Source organism: Harpia harpyja, chromosome Z (genome assembly GCF_026419915.1).
Source record: "Harpia harpyja isolate bHarHar1 chromosome Z, bHarHar1 primary haplotype, whole genome shotgun sequence".
NCBI classification, from domain to species: Eukaryota; Metazoa; Chordata; class Aves; order Accipitriformes; family Accipitridae; genus Harpia; species Harpia harpyja.
Genome location: NC_068969.1, coordinates 26,862,306 through 26,882,357, shown reverse-complemented (window position 1 = coordinate 26,882,357; position 20,052 = coordinate 26,862,306). Strand labels below are relative to the sequence as shown.

The window sequence follows — 20,052 nt, the reverse complement described above, 5'->3', positions numbered from 1 at the left end:
TACTCCCCAATTAGCCAGAGTATTTCTGCACTGCGGGTCCTTCTGCCTTTACCTTTGCTGCTCTTTCTGCTCCTTTTTCAGGGACTGCCCTTCTCCCAAATCAAATCACCCACAGAAACTATGGTTAATTTTCTTTTCTGCAGATGTAAAAGCTGAGTTTGTCTGGCACCTTTCATGATCAGTACTACTCTGTGGTCACTGAACTTAACCAAAAATGAGGTTGGGGCCTGACATCTGTAATTAATATAACATTAAACAGTGCCCAGGAAAAGCTTTTGCATCAACTGCTGATTCATGCAGCTTTCCCGGACAATCTACATCACATTTCCCTTCCTACCAGTGCCCCGGATGGTCTTTTCAAAGCTATCCACACAGGAAGCAGAAGCTTAATTAAAAAAGAAATTAAGCCATAGTTCTCTCTTCTGGAGATGAAAAGCGGTATCCACTAACAAGAGAAATCAGAGCTTCATGCCAAGCTACCAAATATATTAGATTTGTACCTGTGTATGGTGGAACTGAGGATGTGTTTTTCTTCTCTCTGATTATTCTAAGCTTCAGAAGCCTGGGGAACATTTCTACAGAAAGTTCTAAGACATTCTGTTTCTAAACAGCGTTCTTCACTGCTCATGTTTTGATCATGTCACAGCTGACCTATAAAAGCCTCTTGTCTGGGGAAACATTTCAAAACTATTTGGAAACAAGTTGCTGCTTGCCTGCCAAGCTGTTTCTATGAAGAATGGAAGAATATCAAACTTCTGGGAGCTCATCCTAGCCATAAGCTGAACCTGTGAACCCATCTCCATGCCCCACGATCCAGATAATTGCTCAGGAATTGCTGAGCTTAAGGATCCAGAAAGCTGCGCCTGCTGAAGAAGAATGGCTAAGATTTCGTGAAGGAGCAAAAACCTGCCCATTTCACATATCTGAAAAAATTGCACTTAGCAGATTAGTCAGCCCTGCTCTCAGAGTTCCTTAGTCCGGATGTGGCAGGGCTTCCCAGCCCTGTCTGAGTACCTGTGTGCTGCAAGTTTTGGGTTCCATGAGCTGTGCAGTAACAGCCTGAGTTTCCTGACATTCTGCCTGCCCTTCTGCAGGATATAGCTACAGACAAGGCACACCTTTATCCATCAGCCCTCTCTGTGTGGTTGGCCATGCCATTATGCTGCTGCCACCCAGCCCAGTTGTCTGACGATGTTTCACCCATCAAAGGTCATTGAGCATTATGTGAGTGACCCAAACTACCTTAGAATCATAGAATCATAGAATGGTTTGGGTTGGAAGGGACCTTTAAAGGTCATCTAGTCCAACACTCCTGCAATGAGCAGGGACACCTTCCACTAGACCAGTTTGCTCAGAGCCCTGTCCAACTTGGCCTTGAATGTTTCCAGGGATGGGGCATCCACAACCTCTCTGGGCAACCTGCTCCAGTGCCTCACCACCTCATTGTAAAAAATTTCTAGTCTGAATCTACTCTCCTTTAGTTTAAAACCGTTACCCCTTGTCCTATCACTACAGGCCCTATTAAAAGGTCTGTCCCCATCTTTCTTATAAGACCCTGTTTTGGGTTTGTGTGGTGGGGTTTTGGTAGCGGGGGAGGGGGTTGCAGGGGTGGCTCCTGTGAGAAGCTGCTAGAAGCTTCCCTGGTTCCAAGTTGGATCCACCTCTGGTCAAGTGCAACCCAATCAGCAACAGTGGTAGTGCTTCTGGGATAACATATTTAAGAAGGGGAACCTGCAGCGGAGGAGGAGATTGGGATGTGAGAGGAACCCCTCTGCAGACACCGAGGGCAGTGAAGAAGGAGGGGGAGGAGGACCACTGGAGGAGGGGATGCCCCTGCAGCCCATGGTGAGGCGGCAGGCTGTCCGCCCCCCAGCCCATGGAGGGGAGCGGGGAAGCAGATGCCCATCTGCAGCCCAGGGAGGACCCCACGCCGGAGCAGGGGGATGCCCCCCAAGATGGCCGGGACTCCATGGGAAAGCCTGCGCTGGAGCAGTCTGTTCCTGAAGGACTGCAGCCCGTGGGGAGGACCCATGCCGGAGAAGTCTGTGAAGGACTGCCTCCCATGGGAGAGACCCCACGCTGGAGCAGGGGAAGAGTGAGGAGTCCTCCCCCTGAGGAGGAAGGAGCGGCAGAGACAACATGTGATGAACTGACCCCAACCTCCATTCCCCGTCCCCCTGTGCTGCTGAGGGGGTGGAGGTGGAGAAATCGGGAGTGGGGTTGAGCGGGGAAGGAGGGAGGAGTAGGGGGAAGGTGTTTTAAGATTTGGGTTTACTTCTTATTATCCTTGGTTTGATTTTATTGGCAGCAAATTAAATTGATTTTGTTTTTTCCCCAGGTTGAGTCTGTCTTTTGGCCGTGACCGTAAGTGGTGAGTGATCCCTCCCTGTCCTTGTCGTGACCCACGAGCATTTCCTTATATTTTCTCATCATCATCCCACTGGGGCTGGGGTGGGAGGAATGAGTGAGCAGTTTCATGGTGCTTTGTTGCTAGCTAGGCTTAAACCACGACAGCCCCCTTTAAGTTCTGAAATGCTGCAGTAAGGTCTCACTGGAGCCTTCTCTTCTCCAGGCTGAACAACCACAACTCTCTCAGCTTTCCTCACAGGAGAGGTGTTCCATCCCTCTGATCATTTTGGTGTCTCTCCTCTGGACCCACTCCAACAGGTCCATGCCTTTCCTGTACTGGGGACCCCAGAGCTGGACACAGTACTGCAGGTGGGGTCTCACCAGAGTGGAGTAGAGGGGCAGAATCACCTCCCTCGACCTGCTGGCCACGCTTCTTTTTCTGCTGCCCAGGATACTCTCTTAAAACACAACATGGCTTGTGTGACCAGAGGAAGACAGAGCAGCTCGAAAGACAAAAGAGGTGAGAAAGATGTGTTGCAGAGGTGGTTGTACTGGAGTCTATCCAGAGAAATGGCACACATGAGGAAGGCATGTGTCTGTCCAAGCCTTCCCGTGTGCACCAGCTTTCTTTCCCCAGTGGGAAGACCTGTCTGGCAGGCCAGGCTGTAGGTTGAGGCAGGGCATCTCTCTAAATCTCTCATGTAGAGTGCCTGCCTCTGTGTGCTTAAGAAGCGCATGTCCTGCCTGTTTACTACTCACCCTGATGCTCTTGCTAATAGCCGGCTTCTTAAGTGTGGACAGCAAACCAGGCCAAGAGACAGTGCTGAGAAGCTCTAAAGCCTGCTGCGCAGGCACCACTCACCAAGCTGTTCCTAAGGAAACACTTTCAGATCCCTTAGCAAGGAATAGACAAATGAACCCATGAAGCAGAAAAGCTCATATACATGAGAGGCAAACTACACAGCCCTTGAAACTTCTGTCTTTCCTTCTTACATCTTTGTTTCAACAACAAAGACCTCAAAAAGGAACCCACGATTTTTTTGTCTGTGCTAGAAGGCAAAAAGGAGACAGTGTGATAAGAGAAATACTTCTGTTAATTATGTAAGTGACCAGAAAATGTTTCTCCTGACAGTTCAAATTCACTCAAATAGTGCAGACAGGTAGCATAATAATCTGCTACATGCTCTAATTCTACTTAGAGTAGCAATTGCTTCTTAAAGTGATACAGACAAATTATAGAAATGATGTCTCCTTTCTGGTTCTCTTCATCATAAAGGTCAGTGCATTAAACCTTTTGAAGACATCAGAACGCATGTTCAACCACCTGGTGCATGGGCAGAACACACTGTGGTTATGTGTCACAGTTTTGGGGGGAATCACATTTCCTGTTAGCTCCGTCTCTCCCTATCCCAGATCACAAGTAAGTGGATGGCAAGTCTGAAATATTTGCCTCTGCTGTTGCTTTTTACCATTTTTTTTTTTGCTTCTGAATTCGCTTTCAGGGCTGGTTTCACCACCTGAGTGTACAAAGCAGCACAGGGGCTCAGGCAGCAGCTTGTGCAGCTCCATGAGTGGCAGGGCCATTTGTTGGCAGGGCCACATTCTGCTCCTCCCAAGGTTAAGGGGAAACAGCAGGAAAAGAAATTTTCCCCTGGAGCGCCAGGAGTGCCAGGGTACCCTGAGCCCTTTGGGCTGTAGTCCCAGACCACAGCAGAACAACAGGACTGGCTGAAAGGTGATAAAACAGACCTGGAGTGTTGGGGACATCCCTGGGATGCCTGAATTGAGAACTGGTGAGTGATTTTAAACTATCTGGCCTCACATGAGCTGACGGAGGCAGATTCCAGTATGACTGGTCAAATAACACTGCTTTCAGTATTGTCTCTCTCAGAGAAGAAAGATCACAGCTCGGGAATGGTAACTTTGGTGATGAAAATCTCATCTGCAGACACAAGAAGAGCCCTGAGCCACAGGAGATCCCCAGTGACACCCTCAGAGCCATGAGCCCCTGCCCAGTTCCTCCCAGTGCCAGGGGAGCTCAGCCCCATGGGCTGGTGGACACCCACCCTCTCCCGAGCACCTCACAGACCCAGGGGTACAGGAGATACTACAGGGTGCAGGGGAAGAGCATTCCGGGATTGCATTTAAGCATTCCAGGGTGGCTTATTACAGGATGCCCAGGGGAGGAACCAAATGTGGGGAAATGCAGGCATTGCCATGGTTTGGGGAGAACAAACATGGGAAAACAGAGGGATAAGGGGATGAAAAGGGCTGGCAGCATATAAATGGTTTTCCGATCAGGATGTTTGTCTGGCCGTGCCCTGCTGGGTCAGTGCAGTCTGTCCTGCCACCTTACTCAACTCCACTTCTAGTGGTTTTTCTGAGGTACTCTCTACAGTGTGCATGCGTGTCCTGGTTTTGGCTGGAATAAAGTTAATTTTCTTCTTAGTAGCTGGTATAATGCTGTGGTTTTGATTTAGAATGAGAATAATATTAATAACACGCTGATGTTTTCAGTTGTTGCTAAGCAGTGTTTATACTAGAGTCAAGGACTTTTCAGCTTTTCATACTACCCTGCCAGCAGAGGCTGGGAGTGCACAAGAAACTGGGAGGGGACACAGCAAGGACAGCTGACCCAAACAAGCCAAAGGGGTATTCCAAACCATATTACATCATGCCCAGTATATAAACTGGAGGGAGTTGGCCTGGGGGCACCGTGGCTCCGGGATTGGCTGGGCGCCGGTCAGCATGTGGTGAGCAATTGTATTGTGCATCACTTGTTTTGTATATTCTCTTCTTATTAGTAGTATTATTTTCCCTTCCTTTTTTGTCCTAGTAAACTGTCTTTATCTCAACCCACGAGTTTTACTTTTTTTTCCCGATTCTCTCCCCCACCCCACTGGGCGGCGGGTGGGTGGAGTGAGCAAGCGGCTGCTGGCTGCTTAGTTGCTGGCTGGGGTTAAAGCATGACAATGTGTTTTCATGGTGGTCTCAGGCCAGAAAGGGGAGCAGGTTGAGGCTGCTTGTTCTGTCTGCATTTGAGTGAGTGCTTAGGGTGTCCGTCTGTGTTGACGTATGTGGTCAGCCATGTATATATGTGTACCTGTGTACTGTAAGGGTGTGCATGTGTGTGCATGCGCTTTCTGGTAATACCTGCTCAGCCTCGCTCCTGCGTGCAGCAGCCTCACCTCTCTTGGGCTACTGGATCCAGCCTCCCCTGACAGGGAGCAAAGATGATTTCTTCACTGGTGAGCCAGTTCCAGCAGTCTGGCAGAAGCAGACAGGGGAGGCTGGAGCATTGCCACTAGCCCCCTCCATGCTGCAGCTTGAGGCTGCTGTGCCGGTCTCCTTCCAGCCCTGGGGAGCAACCACCACTGGTACAGCTTCAGGCTTTCAGAGAAGAGCCAGAGGGAGCCTGAATATTGCATACGGAGGTGACAGAGGAAGCAGAAGAACCCCTTGCCGCAGGTGCGCTACCTCTGGGAGGAGCAAACTGAGCTCTGCTGCCTGAGCGCTAAACTGTCTGCCAACGCAGGCAGTGAGGAAAGGGATGGACTAAAGCCACATCGTCGTACACTGAGATGCCATCACCTGGACAGGGCTGGCAGGCTGCTGGCCTGGGAATGCATGGTGGGATGGTGACCTCTGACAGTAGAGGAAATCCTATCACAGAAAACCACAGGGCTGCTTTTCTGTGTCACAGTCTGGCCCCTGAGGGGCTGAGCCCCGGGTGTCCAGACATGTGGTGAGCATGCATGGGTCCCAGGGCAGAGGCCAGACCTGAGTAAGCACTGTCCTGCTGCTCCTTCTTTTCCTGCTACACATCAGGGACCGTCCTCCTGTCCCAGGTCCCCACCAAGCAAGATGTAGCTGGTGAGGCTCCTGGGAGATATGACCCAGAGCAAAGGGGATCAGGGAGCTGGGTAGAAGCACGACACTGCCATGAAGTGGGAGACTTTGAGTCCAAAGTGCTCTAAGAACTCAGCCATTCGTATGGTTGGCACTGACTCTTCACAGTCCGTCTCTCTGGGCCCCGCTGTGCCTTTTCGCTGTGCCTTTTCACTCTGCCCACAGCAACGCAGAGGTGATGTAAGGGCATGAGTCTTCCTGCCCTGGAGTTGTTCTGCTGTGTTTTAGCAGCGCTATGTGGCTTTACATGGTTGGAGTGTCTGCTCTGCTGTGGTTTTGCCCCTTTGCTTCCCCTTTTGATTAGCCATCCAGCCGACAGCTCTGCTACAGCAGTGTTAGAAGGAGTAGATGCCGTTTCCATTTTGGAGTCTGTCATTCAATGAAGTTATCTGTGCCAGAGAGTCTTCCCCCTTGTACAATCACCAAGAGCCCTGCTGGAAAGGTGTGATTGGCACTATTGACTTTCCTGGCCTAAGTAGCTGCCATTAGCTGCAATCCATGCCAGAGCTTCTGTCTGGAATTAGTTGAAAGGAAAAGACTTCAGACCTGCTGAAGTCAGAGGCAGAGCTCTAACTCTATAGTCAGGTGCCTATCTCGCAGACTTTTTCTCTCCAGTGAGATGGGGATGATATTACCTGCCTCAGAACTGAAGAGAGGGGATGAATGGACAGAAGACCACACCATCTCTGGGTGTCTGTTACCATAGCCCTGAACAGTATGACTAATGAGTGAGCAATGGGCACTCATCTTGCTGTACAGCTGCCCCAGACACCATGTACAATAGCTGCATTTAGCTGTGCACCATCTGAGTAGACAAACTTGCTGGAAACCTGCAGAATCCTATATAACAGCCCTTGTCTTCTTTTCTGACCTTCACACCAGAGGCTGCAGATTCAGGCTGGAAAACACAGGAAATAAAGAGGAAAGCTGTTCACTAGTGAATGTCCCAAAAGAAAACAGCCTGTGGACTGAAATGGCAGACCATGCTCCACAAGCAATACTGCCAGGGCAGTCCTGTTTGGGATGGTCTGCCAGAGCATTCTCCTTTATGAGGGAGACCTGCCTTTCATTAAATGAACCAGTCTAAGCCAGGCTAACTCAGACACTCTTTGCCCCAGTTAAGCCTGGGTTAGATACCTGTATCTTCTCATGTGCCTGTGCAGCACTGCCTGCAGTAGATGTGTGAGTCCTAGACTCAACATACTTCTGGTCTTTAGCCACATCTGGTTTTAGACCAGCTGAACTGAAAGCAGTGAGTATGAATGCTCCAGCTGCAAGGCACTGGGGGACCAATGCACTGAGCATCAGACTCCAGCAGCAAGGGCCACGCACACTGTTTGTGCACCCATGCACTAGGAGAGATGGCATCACCCTCTACACCATGCCTGAGAAGCTGGAAGGCATCAGTGGGGTGGGTGGGAACTCTCCCTTCAGCTTGAATTGGCAGTCACTTTAATTTTCTTTTCAGGCTGGTTTGATGAAGCGCAGAAAATGTATCTTTGTACAGTCTGACCAACTGTGTGGAGCCCATAGAAAGAGACTACAGAATGGCAAGCTGAAATTTACTGGCCAGACAAAGACAAAGTCTTTTTTTTGCACAAAGGCAAATGCTGCCATTAGTGTATATATCAATATTGATTCTTTTGAGGGGGTGAAAGGGTCAATGTGGTAGGTAGCACGAAGGCTCCAGCACTGTCTATGTTGCCTCCCCCTAGTGCTTCTGCAAGGCTTCCCCTGGGCCTCTAAAATGCCTTTGATATGCATCAGTGATAAACGTCCTGATCCAGTTCCAGAAGAGAAGGTTTCTGGCACTTCTCTGAATCTTACTGGTAGATGCTCAAGGGGCCAGGGCAGGCTAATGCTGCCTTGCCTAAAGGAAAGGCATGCTGTGCTTTCAGCTGGCCAGATCATCATCAGATGGATAAGCCATCTCCATGATGTGTTAGCAGCCCTGGAGAAACACCCCAAAACGGTGTATGGAGGGCCACTTCACAAAACATGTTCATCGAGGAGGACCAAGCCATCTTGGTGAGTTCCTTTCCCCCACAAACCTGCCTGAGGTCTCAAAAAGGGCAATCAGGGCAGACTTAATTTCTGAGCACTATTTCTTGCCTGCCCTCTGCAATAGCTGTGTCCTACCCCAGTGCCAGTGCCAGCACTTCACAGGAGAGGGAGAATCCCTGGGGCAAGAAGTCTGAGTTTTCACTAGCGTGTCCTAGCTCAGGTCCCCAGGCAGTCCTGCCCAGCCAGCCCATCTTCTCTGCATTCCCACCCAGCATGCAGCCCTGCTACTTTCACCTGGAGTCTCCGTTCCTTGGCCTGTAGAGCTTGTGTGCACTCAGATCCTGCAGTTTTCTTGACAGCTTCCACCCACCCACCCACAGCAATGGCAAGAAGAAGCCAGAACCAAAACTCCTCTCTGAGGCACAAACAAGTCATCCAAATCCCAGGCACAAGGGTATGTTGCTTATTTATTGTGCATGCAGGGGGATGCCTGGACCTGGATCTGCTCCTTGGTGATTTTGCCATTGGGGTAAAGAGGCAGCCAGACAATGGCTATCCCTGCTATATGAAATGCACCTTGGCTTACGTGGACCTTAGCTGGTTGACATGTGGAGTGAACTGGTTTCCTTGCCAGATTGGTATGTAAACCAAGGCAAATTAATATTCTGTGTCACCTTGTCAATCTTTTCTCAGCAAGGCTAGAAAAAGCTGAACCTGGTTTTAAACAACATTGGGAAGTGATAGGTAGCTGCCAAAGCCAACACACCTAGAAGATGCATCTACGTGGTAATACCAGGAAGTTCAATCCATTCACCTGGGTGTTCTCTAGTCTGTTAGGGTGAACAACGTGCCTTCCCCTTCATCCTCCTGACCAGGACAGTAGGTTTGATATGCATCCTATGGGCCAAAACAACAGGTTTGGTTTAAGATTCTGTGCTAGTAAAGGTGATCACACATGGGGCTGCTTGCCTACTCTCTCCATGCAGCACTGGTCACAACATTTGTGCACCTTGGTACTCCCTTTTCCTGTTTCTTGACCTTCCTTTTCGCAATCCTTGTACTTCTTTTGTTTGTCCCAGTGTCCTCCCAAGCAACAAGTGGCTGCCCACTATTTTCTACCCATTGGTATAGTGGGGGGGGGTTTAACATCTGTGTCCAGTTTGGTATTTCTGATGCTGTTACCTAGGTAATCTTGGCATTATGTGCTGTTACTGACACAGTTACTGAGGAACTGCTGGTCTTGCCCCAGAAGGACCCCGGTGCTTCTCTCCAGATATCTCTGAAGTCTGGCCTTTCCTCACATGACTGCTCCATAACCACTTGGGAGATCCAGCTGTCCCCTGTGGCATTACCTGCAACTTTTGTCAGCTTTTCACACCATTACCTGCCATATGCAGCCCTTTCACATACCATGTCGTGCAGTTGTCCACGTTCTGTTCAGAGACCTTAACCTCAAGCGAGTGCCCAGTCAATGGCTAGTAATCTCTGCCTGTAGCTCCAGGAAATGAAAAGTAAAATTCTCATGTAATTACAGGACTGAGTAAAACCAAGAACATGGTATGAGCTGTAAAAACTGCGCAATTTGGAGGTTTGAGGGAATTTTGGAAAATTGCCAGAAACATTTCAAGGACAGCTCAGGAAGTTGTTGATGCTGCCATCAAAACCCAAAGCCAATGCCTTCTGTTCCTTGCCAGTCACTCCACACCTGAACTCTCCTGCCTATCCAATGTGGATGTCTCCCAAAGGAAATGTTTCTTATCCCCACTCTCACAAAATGACAAGGAGAATGGGGTGGCTCCAGTGAAACAACTTGTGGCAACAACTTGCCAGTTAATGTCCTGGCAGAGTCCTCACTCACGTTGCTCCTTAACAGCATTTTTTTTGCCTTCTCCTTGCTCCAGTCTCTTTTCAATGTTGTGTCATGTTTGATTCAGCTTTGCCCAAGTTCCTTTATCTTCTCCAGAGCAACACTTGGGAAAACAGCATCACTTCTGCTTTTCAAATACAAACCAAGACTGGGAAGACCAACAGTCTTGAAATGCAGGATGAGACTCCTTGCTTTTCTGCCAAGATGGGATTGGGACCTGCCAGTCTGTTTCTGCTACCAAAGACCAGAGGAACCCACCATTCAGAATGAAACCTCGACTAAATCAATGAGATTTCGTGGAAGCCAGCAGAACAAAGCTAGTTTATATCAGCTGCAGATCTGGGCAGCTCTATTGTATTTTTCTGCAGGTCCTTGCTGTCAGGAAGGCAGTCTTACAACTTCTGTGACCAGAAGAGGTTGCCCCTGCATTTGCACTGGGGATTGGGATCGAATGTCCTGCAAATGTGCTGGGAGCAGGGTGGTTTGGGAATACTCCTCCTTGGCCATCCTTTCTAAAGTTAGGGAGGGCCTTTGAGGTAGCACAGAAAAGAAGAAAACCTCCTCCAGCCAGTGGGAGATGCAATTAGCCCCATTAATCTCTGGCATGATGAAAGCAGCTGCTCTGTAATTGGCTTTGCCTCAGGTCATAGGCAGCTTAGCTGAGAGAAATCCGTTTTTTTAAATTATCTGCCTACTGTGCATTGCCTGATCCCAAGGAGCATAGGCAGAGCAGGGTGGGCTGCGGAACCCAGATGTCTTGTGGGGGTGGTGGGGAGAGCCACAAGACACTGCCTGCTTGCTTGGTCCTCTCCAGGCATCACTAGCACCTGTGTCCATCTCTGCCAGTATTCCTGGCATTTCAGGAGCACGTCTGAAAGCACTGCTGGCTGCCTGCCACGGGCAGGAAACGTAGGGCTTGGCTGGCTGAAGCCTGTATGGTGCAGACGGAGCTCAAGGGTGAGGACTGAGGGCTGCGTACACAGTTCTCTGGGTAAGCCTGGTCTCAGGCCTGAACCAGCTCCTCTCCCTAAAAAAGGGGAAAATTCAAGTCAGCATTCATAGTCATCCATTATCCTGACTGAAACTCATCCACCGCTCAGCTGCCCGTGACCTCCAGCTCCTGAAGAGGGGGCTTTGTGGTTGGCAAGGGGCCTCTCCAAAGCCAGGATCACTGGCCCTCTCAGTCTCTTTGAACCTGTTACATATTACTGGCCTCTGACGGTCTCCCTGGACTTGTTTGGGAACAAGTCAAGTACAAGTTGCCTTTGTACAAGGCCCTGCATAATGGGTTCTGCGCTGGGGTGAAGGCTCCTGTGTACTAAACAAAGCAGCACAGACAAGTCAGTAACAAACTGCAGATCAGCAGTGGTACCAAAGGCAATGGTGCGTAGTTTAGGAGACAGTGCATGATTCGGGAAAGCTAGCAGAGCCAGATGCACATTGATTCACAGTCACATCAATTCTTTACTGCAATTAGAGAAAAACAGGCATCTATTAAGTCCCATTGTGAATAGGTTATCCAGAATGAAGGCACTCGGAAGAGTCCAGAGGGTCCAGCAAGGCAACCTCTGCTCCTGTCCGGTGCGGCTATAACCCTCTCTCCCCAGTGATCAAGCACACTGAGACTAGCTTGCTCTTCAGGACTACATTCTCATGCACACCTCACACAGTAGTACCACACAGACTGGGAAGCCAGCAGGGTTTGCAGCAGAGGATGTGACGGCACGGCCAGAGCTGCTGAGTTTGAGGCTGTTGTGCTCTTACATGCTTTGAAGTGTCATGAGGCATAATCCGCAAAAGCAGGCTCTGCTTCATCTGTGTCCACCTCCCCTAGACAGAGCCATATGATGTGTTGCCATCCCCAAGACGCGCATGTAGTACCCATTGCTCAGACGTAACTCCAGCTCCTCGGGACCATCATTAGTCACAGACCTTGTCAGTAACACCTTCCAAGCACTATTACTTGCAACAAAGTTGACAGGCATTGTACCATTTCTCTGTGCCTTACTATGCAGGGCTGTTCTACATCTGCTCCCTACTATCTACCTTCTAAAGGAAGGCACTGGGCTGAGGAGAGGTTCCTGGTAGTCTGCATGAGTCTCCTCCACGACAGCTATGCTTAACCAGAACTCCTGTTCCATGCACTGATGCCCGTGTGCTGCCTGCAAAAAGGCTCCCTGACCCACGGGGCAACTGGAGCAGGCAGCTTCTAGGCTGCTTTGCTGTAGTCTTAACCCCAGAGTGAAGAGAGCTGCCTTCCAGCCCTGGAGCAGTGGCGACTCAGGTGGCGCAGCTCCCCATCACAGACCCATCTCTGCCCTCTTCACCACGAGAAACAGCACACTACTGTCTGCAACCCGGCAGGAGCAAAACAGGCACACACTGCTGTTGCCAGGACCAGATGATAGCATATGTCCATACATTTCGTGTGGTTTGTTCAAACTTTTATGTTTTAATATTTTGTACCTTCTATGAAAACTGGTTTGCTGCTAGGTGACTGTAAAAGTGAGATTTGATAAATGATCATATATTAACATTACGGTTGAAACAACAGACAAAGGGTAACCAGGGAGATAATTACAAAGTCTAGTCAAGTGATTAACTAGTAATTATTCGTAAGTTTTGCAGTTCTTTGCGCTTATGACTAGATGTTCCTGTACGCTAGATGAGAAAAATGTTGAAACTGACCACGTGTGATTGAAACTGCGTTAAGCTTCAAGATCAAAGAACAAGGACAAGAATAAAGACTTCAAGGACAGCCAGCAAGAACTTCAAATGGGTTGGTGGTCGCAAAAGCAGCCCTTTGACTCAAATGGATCCTTTATTGTGCACGATTGGATGTAGGCAGTACTATGATAATCAGTTGCAATCATTTTTATGTATACTGATCTGATTAATATGCAATTAGTTATTCTATATAACCTGTTAGTGCTAAAGCTGTGGTATGCACGCTAGGTGGAATTATCCCCCGTGCACCCAGCGCTGCAGTAAAGAATCCCTGCTTTCTAAAACTCCAAAACGAGTCTTAGAGAGTTTCTTTGACTGGCTTTTCGGTATCACAGAGAAACTCTGTCTGCGGGGACCCCGCCCTGAGCTCCCCACTCCCCGGTCAGACCCGTCCGTGCTTTCCGCCTGGCACAAGCCGGTGCAACCACGGCCAGCAACCCTCAGAAAAGGCAGGCTGCAAACCCCAGGCCCCCTTGCCACAGCTCTGCCCTCTCCGGGGCCAGGCCGGCCCTGCTGCCGGCGGGTAAAGCCGCCGCCACGTCCCCTCCGGGCGGAGGGAAGGCGGCTCGGGGCAAACCGCAGTTCAAATCGCGGGCCACGTTTCTGAGAGGCTGCCTCGCCCCACCGGCGCCGCAGGCCCCACCGGCGCCGCAGGCCCCACCGGCGCCGCAGGCCCCACCGGCGCCGCAGGCCCCACCGGCGCCGCAGGCCCCACCGGCGCCGCAGGCCCCACCGGCGCCGCAGGCCCCACCGCAGCGACCCTCCCTGCGCCTGCTAGGCCGATGGAGCACTCCCCTTCCCAGGACCCCTCGACCAGCCCACCCTCGGGGGCGGGAGCAAGTTCCAGCCCCCCCAACTCATTCCAGACCGGGACCGGGGCGGACCCCAGCTCCCCACTGAAGGCCGCGGCTTCGCCGCCCCGCCTTGTTCATGCGCGGCCGCCGTAGACCCCGCCCGCCTCCCCCGTCACGTGACGCGGCCTCCCCTGCCGCCGCCACGTGTGTCCCTCCTCGGTAGCCGTAGTAGCGCCGGTGCGGCCTTTCCGCGGGGGGCCGGCGGCATGTTCCGCATCGAGGGCCTAGGGCCGAAGATGGACCCAGAGGAACTGAAGCGGAAGATGCGCCGCGACGTCCTCACCTCTGTCCGCAACTTCCTCATCTACGTCGCGCTGCTGCGGATCAGTAAGTGTTCGGAGCGGAGCGGGCCGCCTGCGCGGAGCGAAGCGGCGTCCGGTGCTGGCCCGGGGCCTGCGCCCACCGGGAAGGCCCGGCCGGGGGTCGCCTGTTGGCGTTTCGTAGGGATGTCTTTGCCTCGGGCAGCCTGGTGACTGCCCGTGGGGCTGTGGGGGAGAGTCTCGTCTGATCGGCGCTGGGCTTCGAGTCCCCGGTGGCTGAACGCGTCCCCGGGGGGAGCGGGTGAGGTTCGGCATCCCAGCGGAGCTTCCAGAGCGCCGGCGGGGGCCTGAGGCGGCTGAAGTGCTGGGTTCTGGCGAGCAACAGTGTTACCGAAATCCGGAATAAAACTGCTTAACAGCAATGAGAAGTTAAGAAGCAGGCAGTTCGTTTATTGCAGCGCTGGGGACACGGGGGATCGCTCGTCCAAAAGCGTGTGCAACTTAGTATCAAAATCCATCAGTTTTTACAGATTTTTTCTGTCAGGTCATTGTTACATAAGCTCTTTACATAAAAATGCATACTATGCTCGCTCTTAAACTTAACCTTTATAATGATTGGTCCTTTGATTATATAACCTTATCAATATTCTTATTTAAAAAACAATCATTGGTCAGTTACACTTAGCTCTACTGATTGGAATCTTTGATACTCAAATTGAGATGGGAAGGGTAAGGGGGTTTCCAAGCAGCAAACTGGTGTCCATGACGGTTTCCTTAGTTTCTTGAAACAAAACATAGAAAAACCAGTAACTTCCTGGTGAGGTTTCTATGGTTAGCTATTTCAAACTTTAACAATGTTAAGGTTCCTATAGTCACACATAACACAGTTCCTAAAGTTTCTGTGGCTACATTTCAAACTTAACAATCCTATACATTATGCTTCACAATCTTACTTCTTAATCAAACCTAACTCTTCTATGTGATTAAATTCTGATTTCTTTACCAGAATATTTGCAACAACAGTGCTTCTGTACTTTTCTAGCGCATGAAAGAAAAAGGGCCGTGCCGTCTGTCTCTTAGGCAGCGCTTTAGTGCATTGCATCAGAGGCTTGCAGCTTTCCTTTCAGGATGCCCTTCTGTTGGGTGATTCTTCCCCCTCACCACCACCACCACCCGGTGGTATCGAGAACGCACCCAAGCCTCTGACCTGCAGCACAAGCAGGCGTACCTGATTCCCCCCTTGAATCGTGCTGTCTCACCTGTTAAAGCAAACATGCAGGGAGAGAAGGGAGCGTGTGGGAGGCGAAGGGTGATATCTCACCCAGAGTCTGAATGTTTTAGATGCCACATAAATGTGCTGCAGTTTCATCACAGACTCACTGCAGACTTCTTGTTGTCTTCAGTCACGTTCATGCTGCTTCATTTTCTTTTCAGCTCCTTTCATCCTGAAGAAGTTGGACAGTATATGAACACTCAAGAAGGCTCAGTATATGAAAACATAAAATGGACTGTAGCTGCTTTCTTCTGTTTGTTAAGTAAACGTTGTGCCAGAGGCAGACATCCAATACTAAATGGTTCTAAAATGTTTCACTTAAGCGTATCTGACCTGAGAATGATAGCCTAGTTGTGATTATGGGGAAGATGTCTGTTGTTCCTGCGGGTGAATTCTGGTCACAGAATACTCTCTAGTATCATCAAGCAATGACTTGTGGTGGAATATTTCTTGTACTGTTTAAAAAAAAGTCCATCTCCATTTTGTATGAAGTGTTAAGTGCTAGCAAGTTGCTTTGTTATGCAGCTACCTCTAAACCGCCACGCGCTATGGCTGTCAACCTTACTGAACCTGTCTGTATGAAAAATGAAATCTTTAAGGAATCCAGTTCACAAGCAGTTTGATTTCAAATAAATGGAAGAGCAGTTGTATCAATTCTGGTAGTGATTTTTTAATAATCATCGCTTAAACTAGAGGTCATCTGGTATTTTCCTGGCTCTTGTCTTAAGCTTGCTCTCTCCTCCACCTTTAAAGTCATCTTGTATTGAGGAAAAGCAAAGGAGAGTGAAAAAGACAAGGCAATGATGTGTTTTTCAGGTTGCTAAATGTATAGCAAGTCAGCTGTGAAACATGAACATGTAGTCAAGACTCAGAGAAGTGAAGGGGGGAAGGGCAGCTCAGCTTTATCCAGCAGGCCTGTGCCACTTTCCCCTTCAATTGGAACCTCCTGGATCTTGAATTTACGCAAAGTAAAGCAGGAACAATGCCGTATTTCTTCTCTGAGCTAGTAACTGAATTTTGGTCACAGCACAGCTCTTTTTACCATGACAAATTGCTGTATTCTAGTAGTTCAGGAGTGTTGCTTTACTCGGAGGCCGCCCACGATATTCTTACCTTGTACTGCTTACACTGATGTCAAAATAGAGGTATTTTCTTAGAGAAGCAGCTTGCTTTGTGAAAAGGATTGTGATTGTCCTCTCTGAAAGGGATTTCTTAAGCTCTGGGGCTGATGCTTACTAGTACGCATCAGTTTCAGATGACCCTGAACTGAGTTGCAAAAGCAGGAGTTGGATTTTCAGCCATTATGGGTTACTTGTCTGTTTGCCTAAGTCTTAAAAGATAGATTTAGGATTTGACTTGATATCCTTAGATGAGCTGCACACCAGATCTCCAGAGACTTAAATATTTGTTTCTCAGACTTGTACTTAACTCCGTGAAGTAATTTTCACGTGGTGTTACAGGAGTGCCTGCAGAGCCACTTGCAGCAAAGACACTGCTTGCTCTTTTCAATTGCTGGCTTGCTCAGCTGAATGAACAATCTGTTCCTCCAGTTTACTGTGCCCTTGGCCGAAAGCACAGTACCTGTATGAAGCACGGTAGAATATTTGTTGTACTTGGCCAAATCTTGTGATCGCAAAGTCTTCTATGAAAAGCAAGGGGGAAGAGATTGTTATGTCAGTTCAGACAGAAGGGGCAGACTTTATTGCTGGCTCACATCAGCAAAGAGGAATTACAAACAATGGAGAGACTTAGCCTTGGAAATTTCCACCCTTCCATTTTGGCCAGAGCTTGACTTCGCCTGCAGAAAGCTGTTCTTGAAGCATATGTAGGTTTGAAGCTGGAAGAGGGACAGATAGAGGAGGAGTGGGGACAAACACTGAGGCCTATATATTGCCTCTTAGCTTCAGGCCTGATTTATTGTAAAAAGGCCTCCTGAGTACCCATCCCCAAGACAGGCAGGATTTGAAAGTGCAGTTCATGAATGGCAGGCTTGGAAACTGGGTATTAATTTGGAAGCATAACTGAGTAATTTGGAGACTTCTTACCAGAGCTGACATGTGACCCTGGAGCCTTGGATGCCCACTGCAGTCAAATGAAATAACCCAGTCCTATTTAGTTCTCTGGATTTTACTGGGAAATGAAAGCAAGGATATTCCTGAACTCATTTACTCTGCTGCCTTTGTAAAATGGAACAAGTGCAATTGAATAAATTGTGGGATTATACTACCCAGTTGACAAATTAATGCAGCGGGTAACTGCAGTGAAGTTATAATGTTGATGGTGGGAGTAATGAGATACATTAAAGAGTTTGGCTCTGCCTGTGCCAGCCAGAATCCTCAGCCAACCTATCCTCTGCCCAGCTATGGAGAATGGGACACTGGTATCCCTTTCGGTCTTGGGCCTTTGTGCAGGGTCAGAGGTAGAGCGGTCAAGTCCTCAGGAAGTATAGGGATGTGAAGGTTTCTAGCAAGCCAATTTCACTTTACTGTATCCTTAAAATCACATATATGGCACCCATTTTTGTCCACTTGTAAACACGTTTTAAGGTGTAACACAGCTGACCTTTCAACAGTTTTGCGTACCTCTGATCCTGAAGAAATGTACTTGCTCAAGAGTGGGTTCGAACTGGCTGTTGGGCACTGTTAAAGACTCTTCTAGGAAGTTGCTTGCAGGCACATTGAGAGATGAAGCCATCTCCCTATTAAAATAGGAGAAAATAAATGGCTGGGTTTTTTCTTGTGACTGTGGTTTTCTGCAGTCTCTGATAGGCCAGGCAATTGCATATTTCTCCTCCAAGGAGAACTAGAGGAGAATAAACAAGAAATATGTGAACAACCAGATCTTAACTCTACCCTAGATAGTGAACCAGGATTTACAAATTGGCAAAATTGCCTGATAGACCCTTGTATCTGACAAAGGAGTTGGAGATGAGTAGAGAAATTTTTTACCCCAAAAATGAGGAAGCAACATTGAGACCTCTGGTTAAGACCGAGACAACTGGTAATGGTCAGATGGGAGGAGCCCTGCAAGTTACCATCGAACGGTACCATAATCGGTGACTGAACAATCAAAATCCAGGAAAAATAGACTAGTCTAGCTCAAGAAACCAAGACTAAATATGTATGGAGGGTTCAATGACCGGTGGAGACCGGGTTTTATTGTCAGATGATAAGGCACAGGGGTACTGGGGGCCTGGGGTAATTTTGACCACCAACAGTCTGAGAGAACCTTGGGCCTTAACCCAGCAAGTTCCATATTGGGCAGGGGGGTTGGATCCTATGGAACGAGGGGACCCAGTGTGTACTGAGACCCCAGCTATAAACCACTTAATCGAAAGTCTGCAAAAGACTGCTTGTCTCCAGTTGATGCATGATAGGCGTTTAGTACCTCAGCAACCATCCCCGAAGCTATTAAATGGCAACCCCGACGGGATGACTCCCTTGATCTGAAGCTTGCCTGACTTTAAAACCATATGCCGTCCAACTCCAGGATCGTTTGTGGGATGCATTAGCCTCCAGGGGAGGAAGATTGAACTAGCAGGGGGGAGCTATGACCTGGGGGAAGTGGCACAAGAGTTGGCAGAAGAGTTGATTAACTATGGCAGAAGGATGGGCCTCACAGAGGGAACAGTTAAATCTAAACCCGCTGTGCATAGAATAGAACAATGGGAGGACCGCCCCCCGCCATGAAATCTAGGGGCAAAAAGAAATCTGTTGTGGGCTGAAGTATTTGAGAAGGGGGTTCCCCGGGGCGTAATGGATGGCTTACCCACCTCAGCCCTAGAGAAGCTTATTCAAGCATGGAAAAAACAGAGGACATTACTCCTCAGGACAGAGCAACCCTCCTGTCGTGGTTTAACCCCAGCCAGCAACTAAACACCACGCAGCTGCTCACTCACTCCCCCCCCACCCAGTGGGATGGGGGAGAAAATCAGGAAAAGAAGCAAAACCCGTGGGTTGAGATAAGAACGGTTTAATAGAACAGAAAAGAAGAAACTAATAATGATAATGATAACACTAATAAAATGACAACAGCAATAATGAAAGGATTGGAATGTACAAATGATGCGCAGTGCAATTGCTCACCACCCGCCGACCGACACCCAGCCAGTCCCCGAGCGGCCAATCCCTGCCCCCCACTTCCCCGTTCCTATACTGGATGGGACGTCACATGGTATGGAATACACCGTTGGCCAGTTTGGGTCAGGTGCCCTGGCTGTGTCCTGTGCCAACTTCTTGTGCCCCTCCAGCTTTCTCACTGGCTGGGCATGAGAAGCTGAAAAATCCTTGACATTAGTCTAAACACTACTGAGCAACAACTGAAAACATCAGTGTTATCAACATTCTTCGCTCTGAACTCAAAACAGCACTGTACCAGCTACTAGGAAGACAGTTAACTCTATCCCAGCTGAAACCAGGACACCTCCCAAGGGAAAGGTGGGGCGGAATCGAAATCTAACGAGATGGCGATAACTGTCCCTCAAGCACCTACTGCCCCTGAAAAGGACTTGATTGATCTTGGGTGGGGAAACTGGACCTGCTGTCCCCAATAAGTGAGCTGGGGGATGGCCAGTGGGTCCACCTAAGAAGGCTTATTGAAAATAGTAAGGGAGACTTGTTAATTACCTTTCCCCTTGGCCCTTTTAAAAGCCCAGTTACATTTTCAGTGGACACTGGCACTCAGGTCTCAGCAGATGTTGCTGATCATAATGGCATAATCGCTGATAAAAACCAGATTCGGGTTACAGATGTTTTTGGAAACACTAAGCCACAGCCAATGGCTTGGGTTAAATGCTGGTTAGCTGGAAAA

General features: G+C 49.1%; 1 protein-coding gene across 1 annotated transcript; it reads left to right on the top strand.

Moving 5' to 3' along the window:
* The first annotated feature begins 13,821 nt into the window (after nt 1-13,821).
* Nucleotides 13,822-15,897, top strand: TOMM5 (translocase of outer mitochondrial membrane 5). Its single transcript, XM_052777036.1, has 2 exons — nt 13,822-14,037; nt 15,405-15,897. The coding sequence occupies exons 1-2, from the start codon at nt 13,917-13,919 to the stop codon at nt 15,437-15,439; spliced, it is 156 nt and encodes a 51-aa protein (XP_052632996.1). The 5' UTR covers nt 13,822-13,916; the 3' UTR covers nt 15,440-15,897.
* Nucleotides 15,898-20,052: the final 4,155 nt, after the last annotated feature.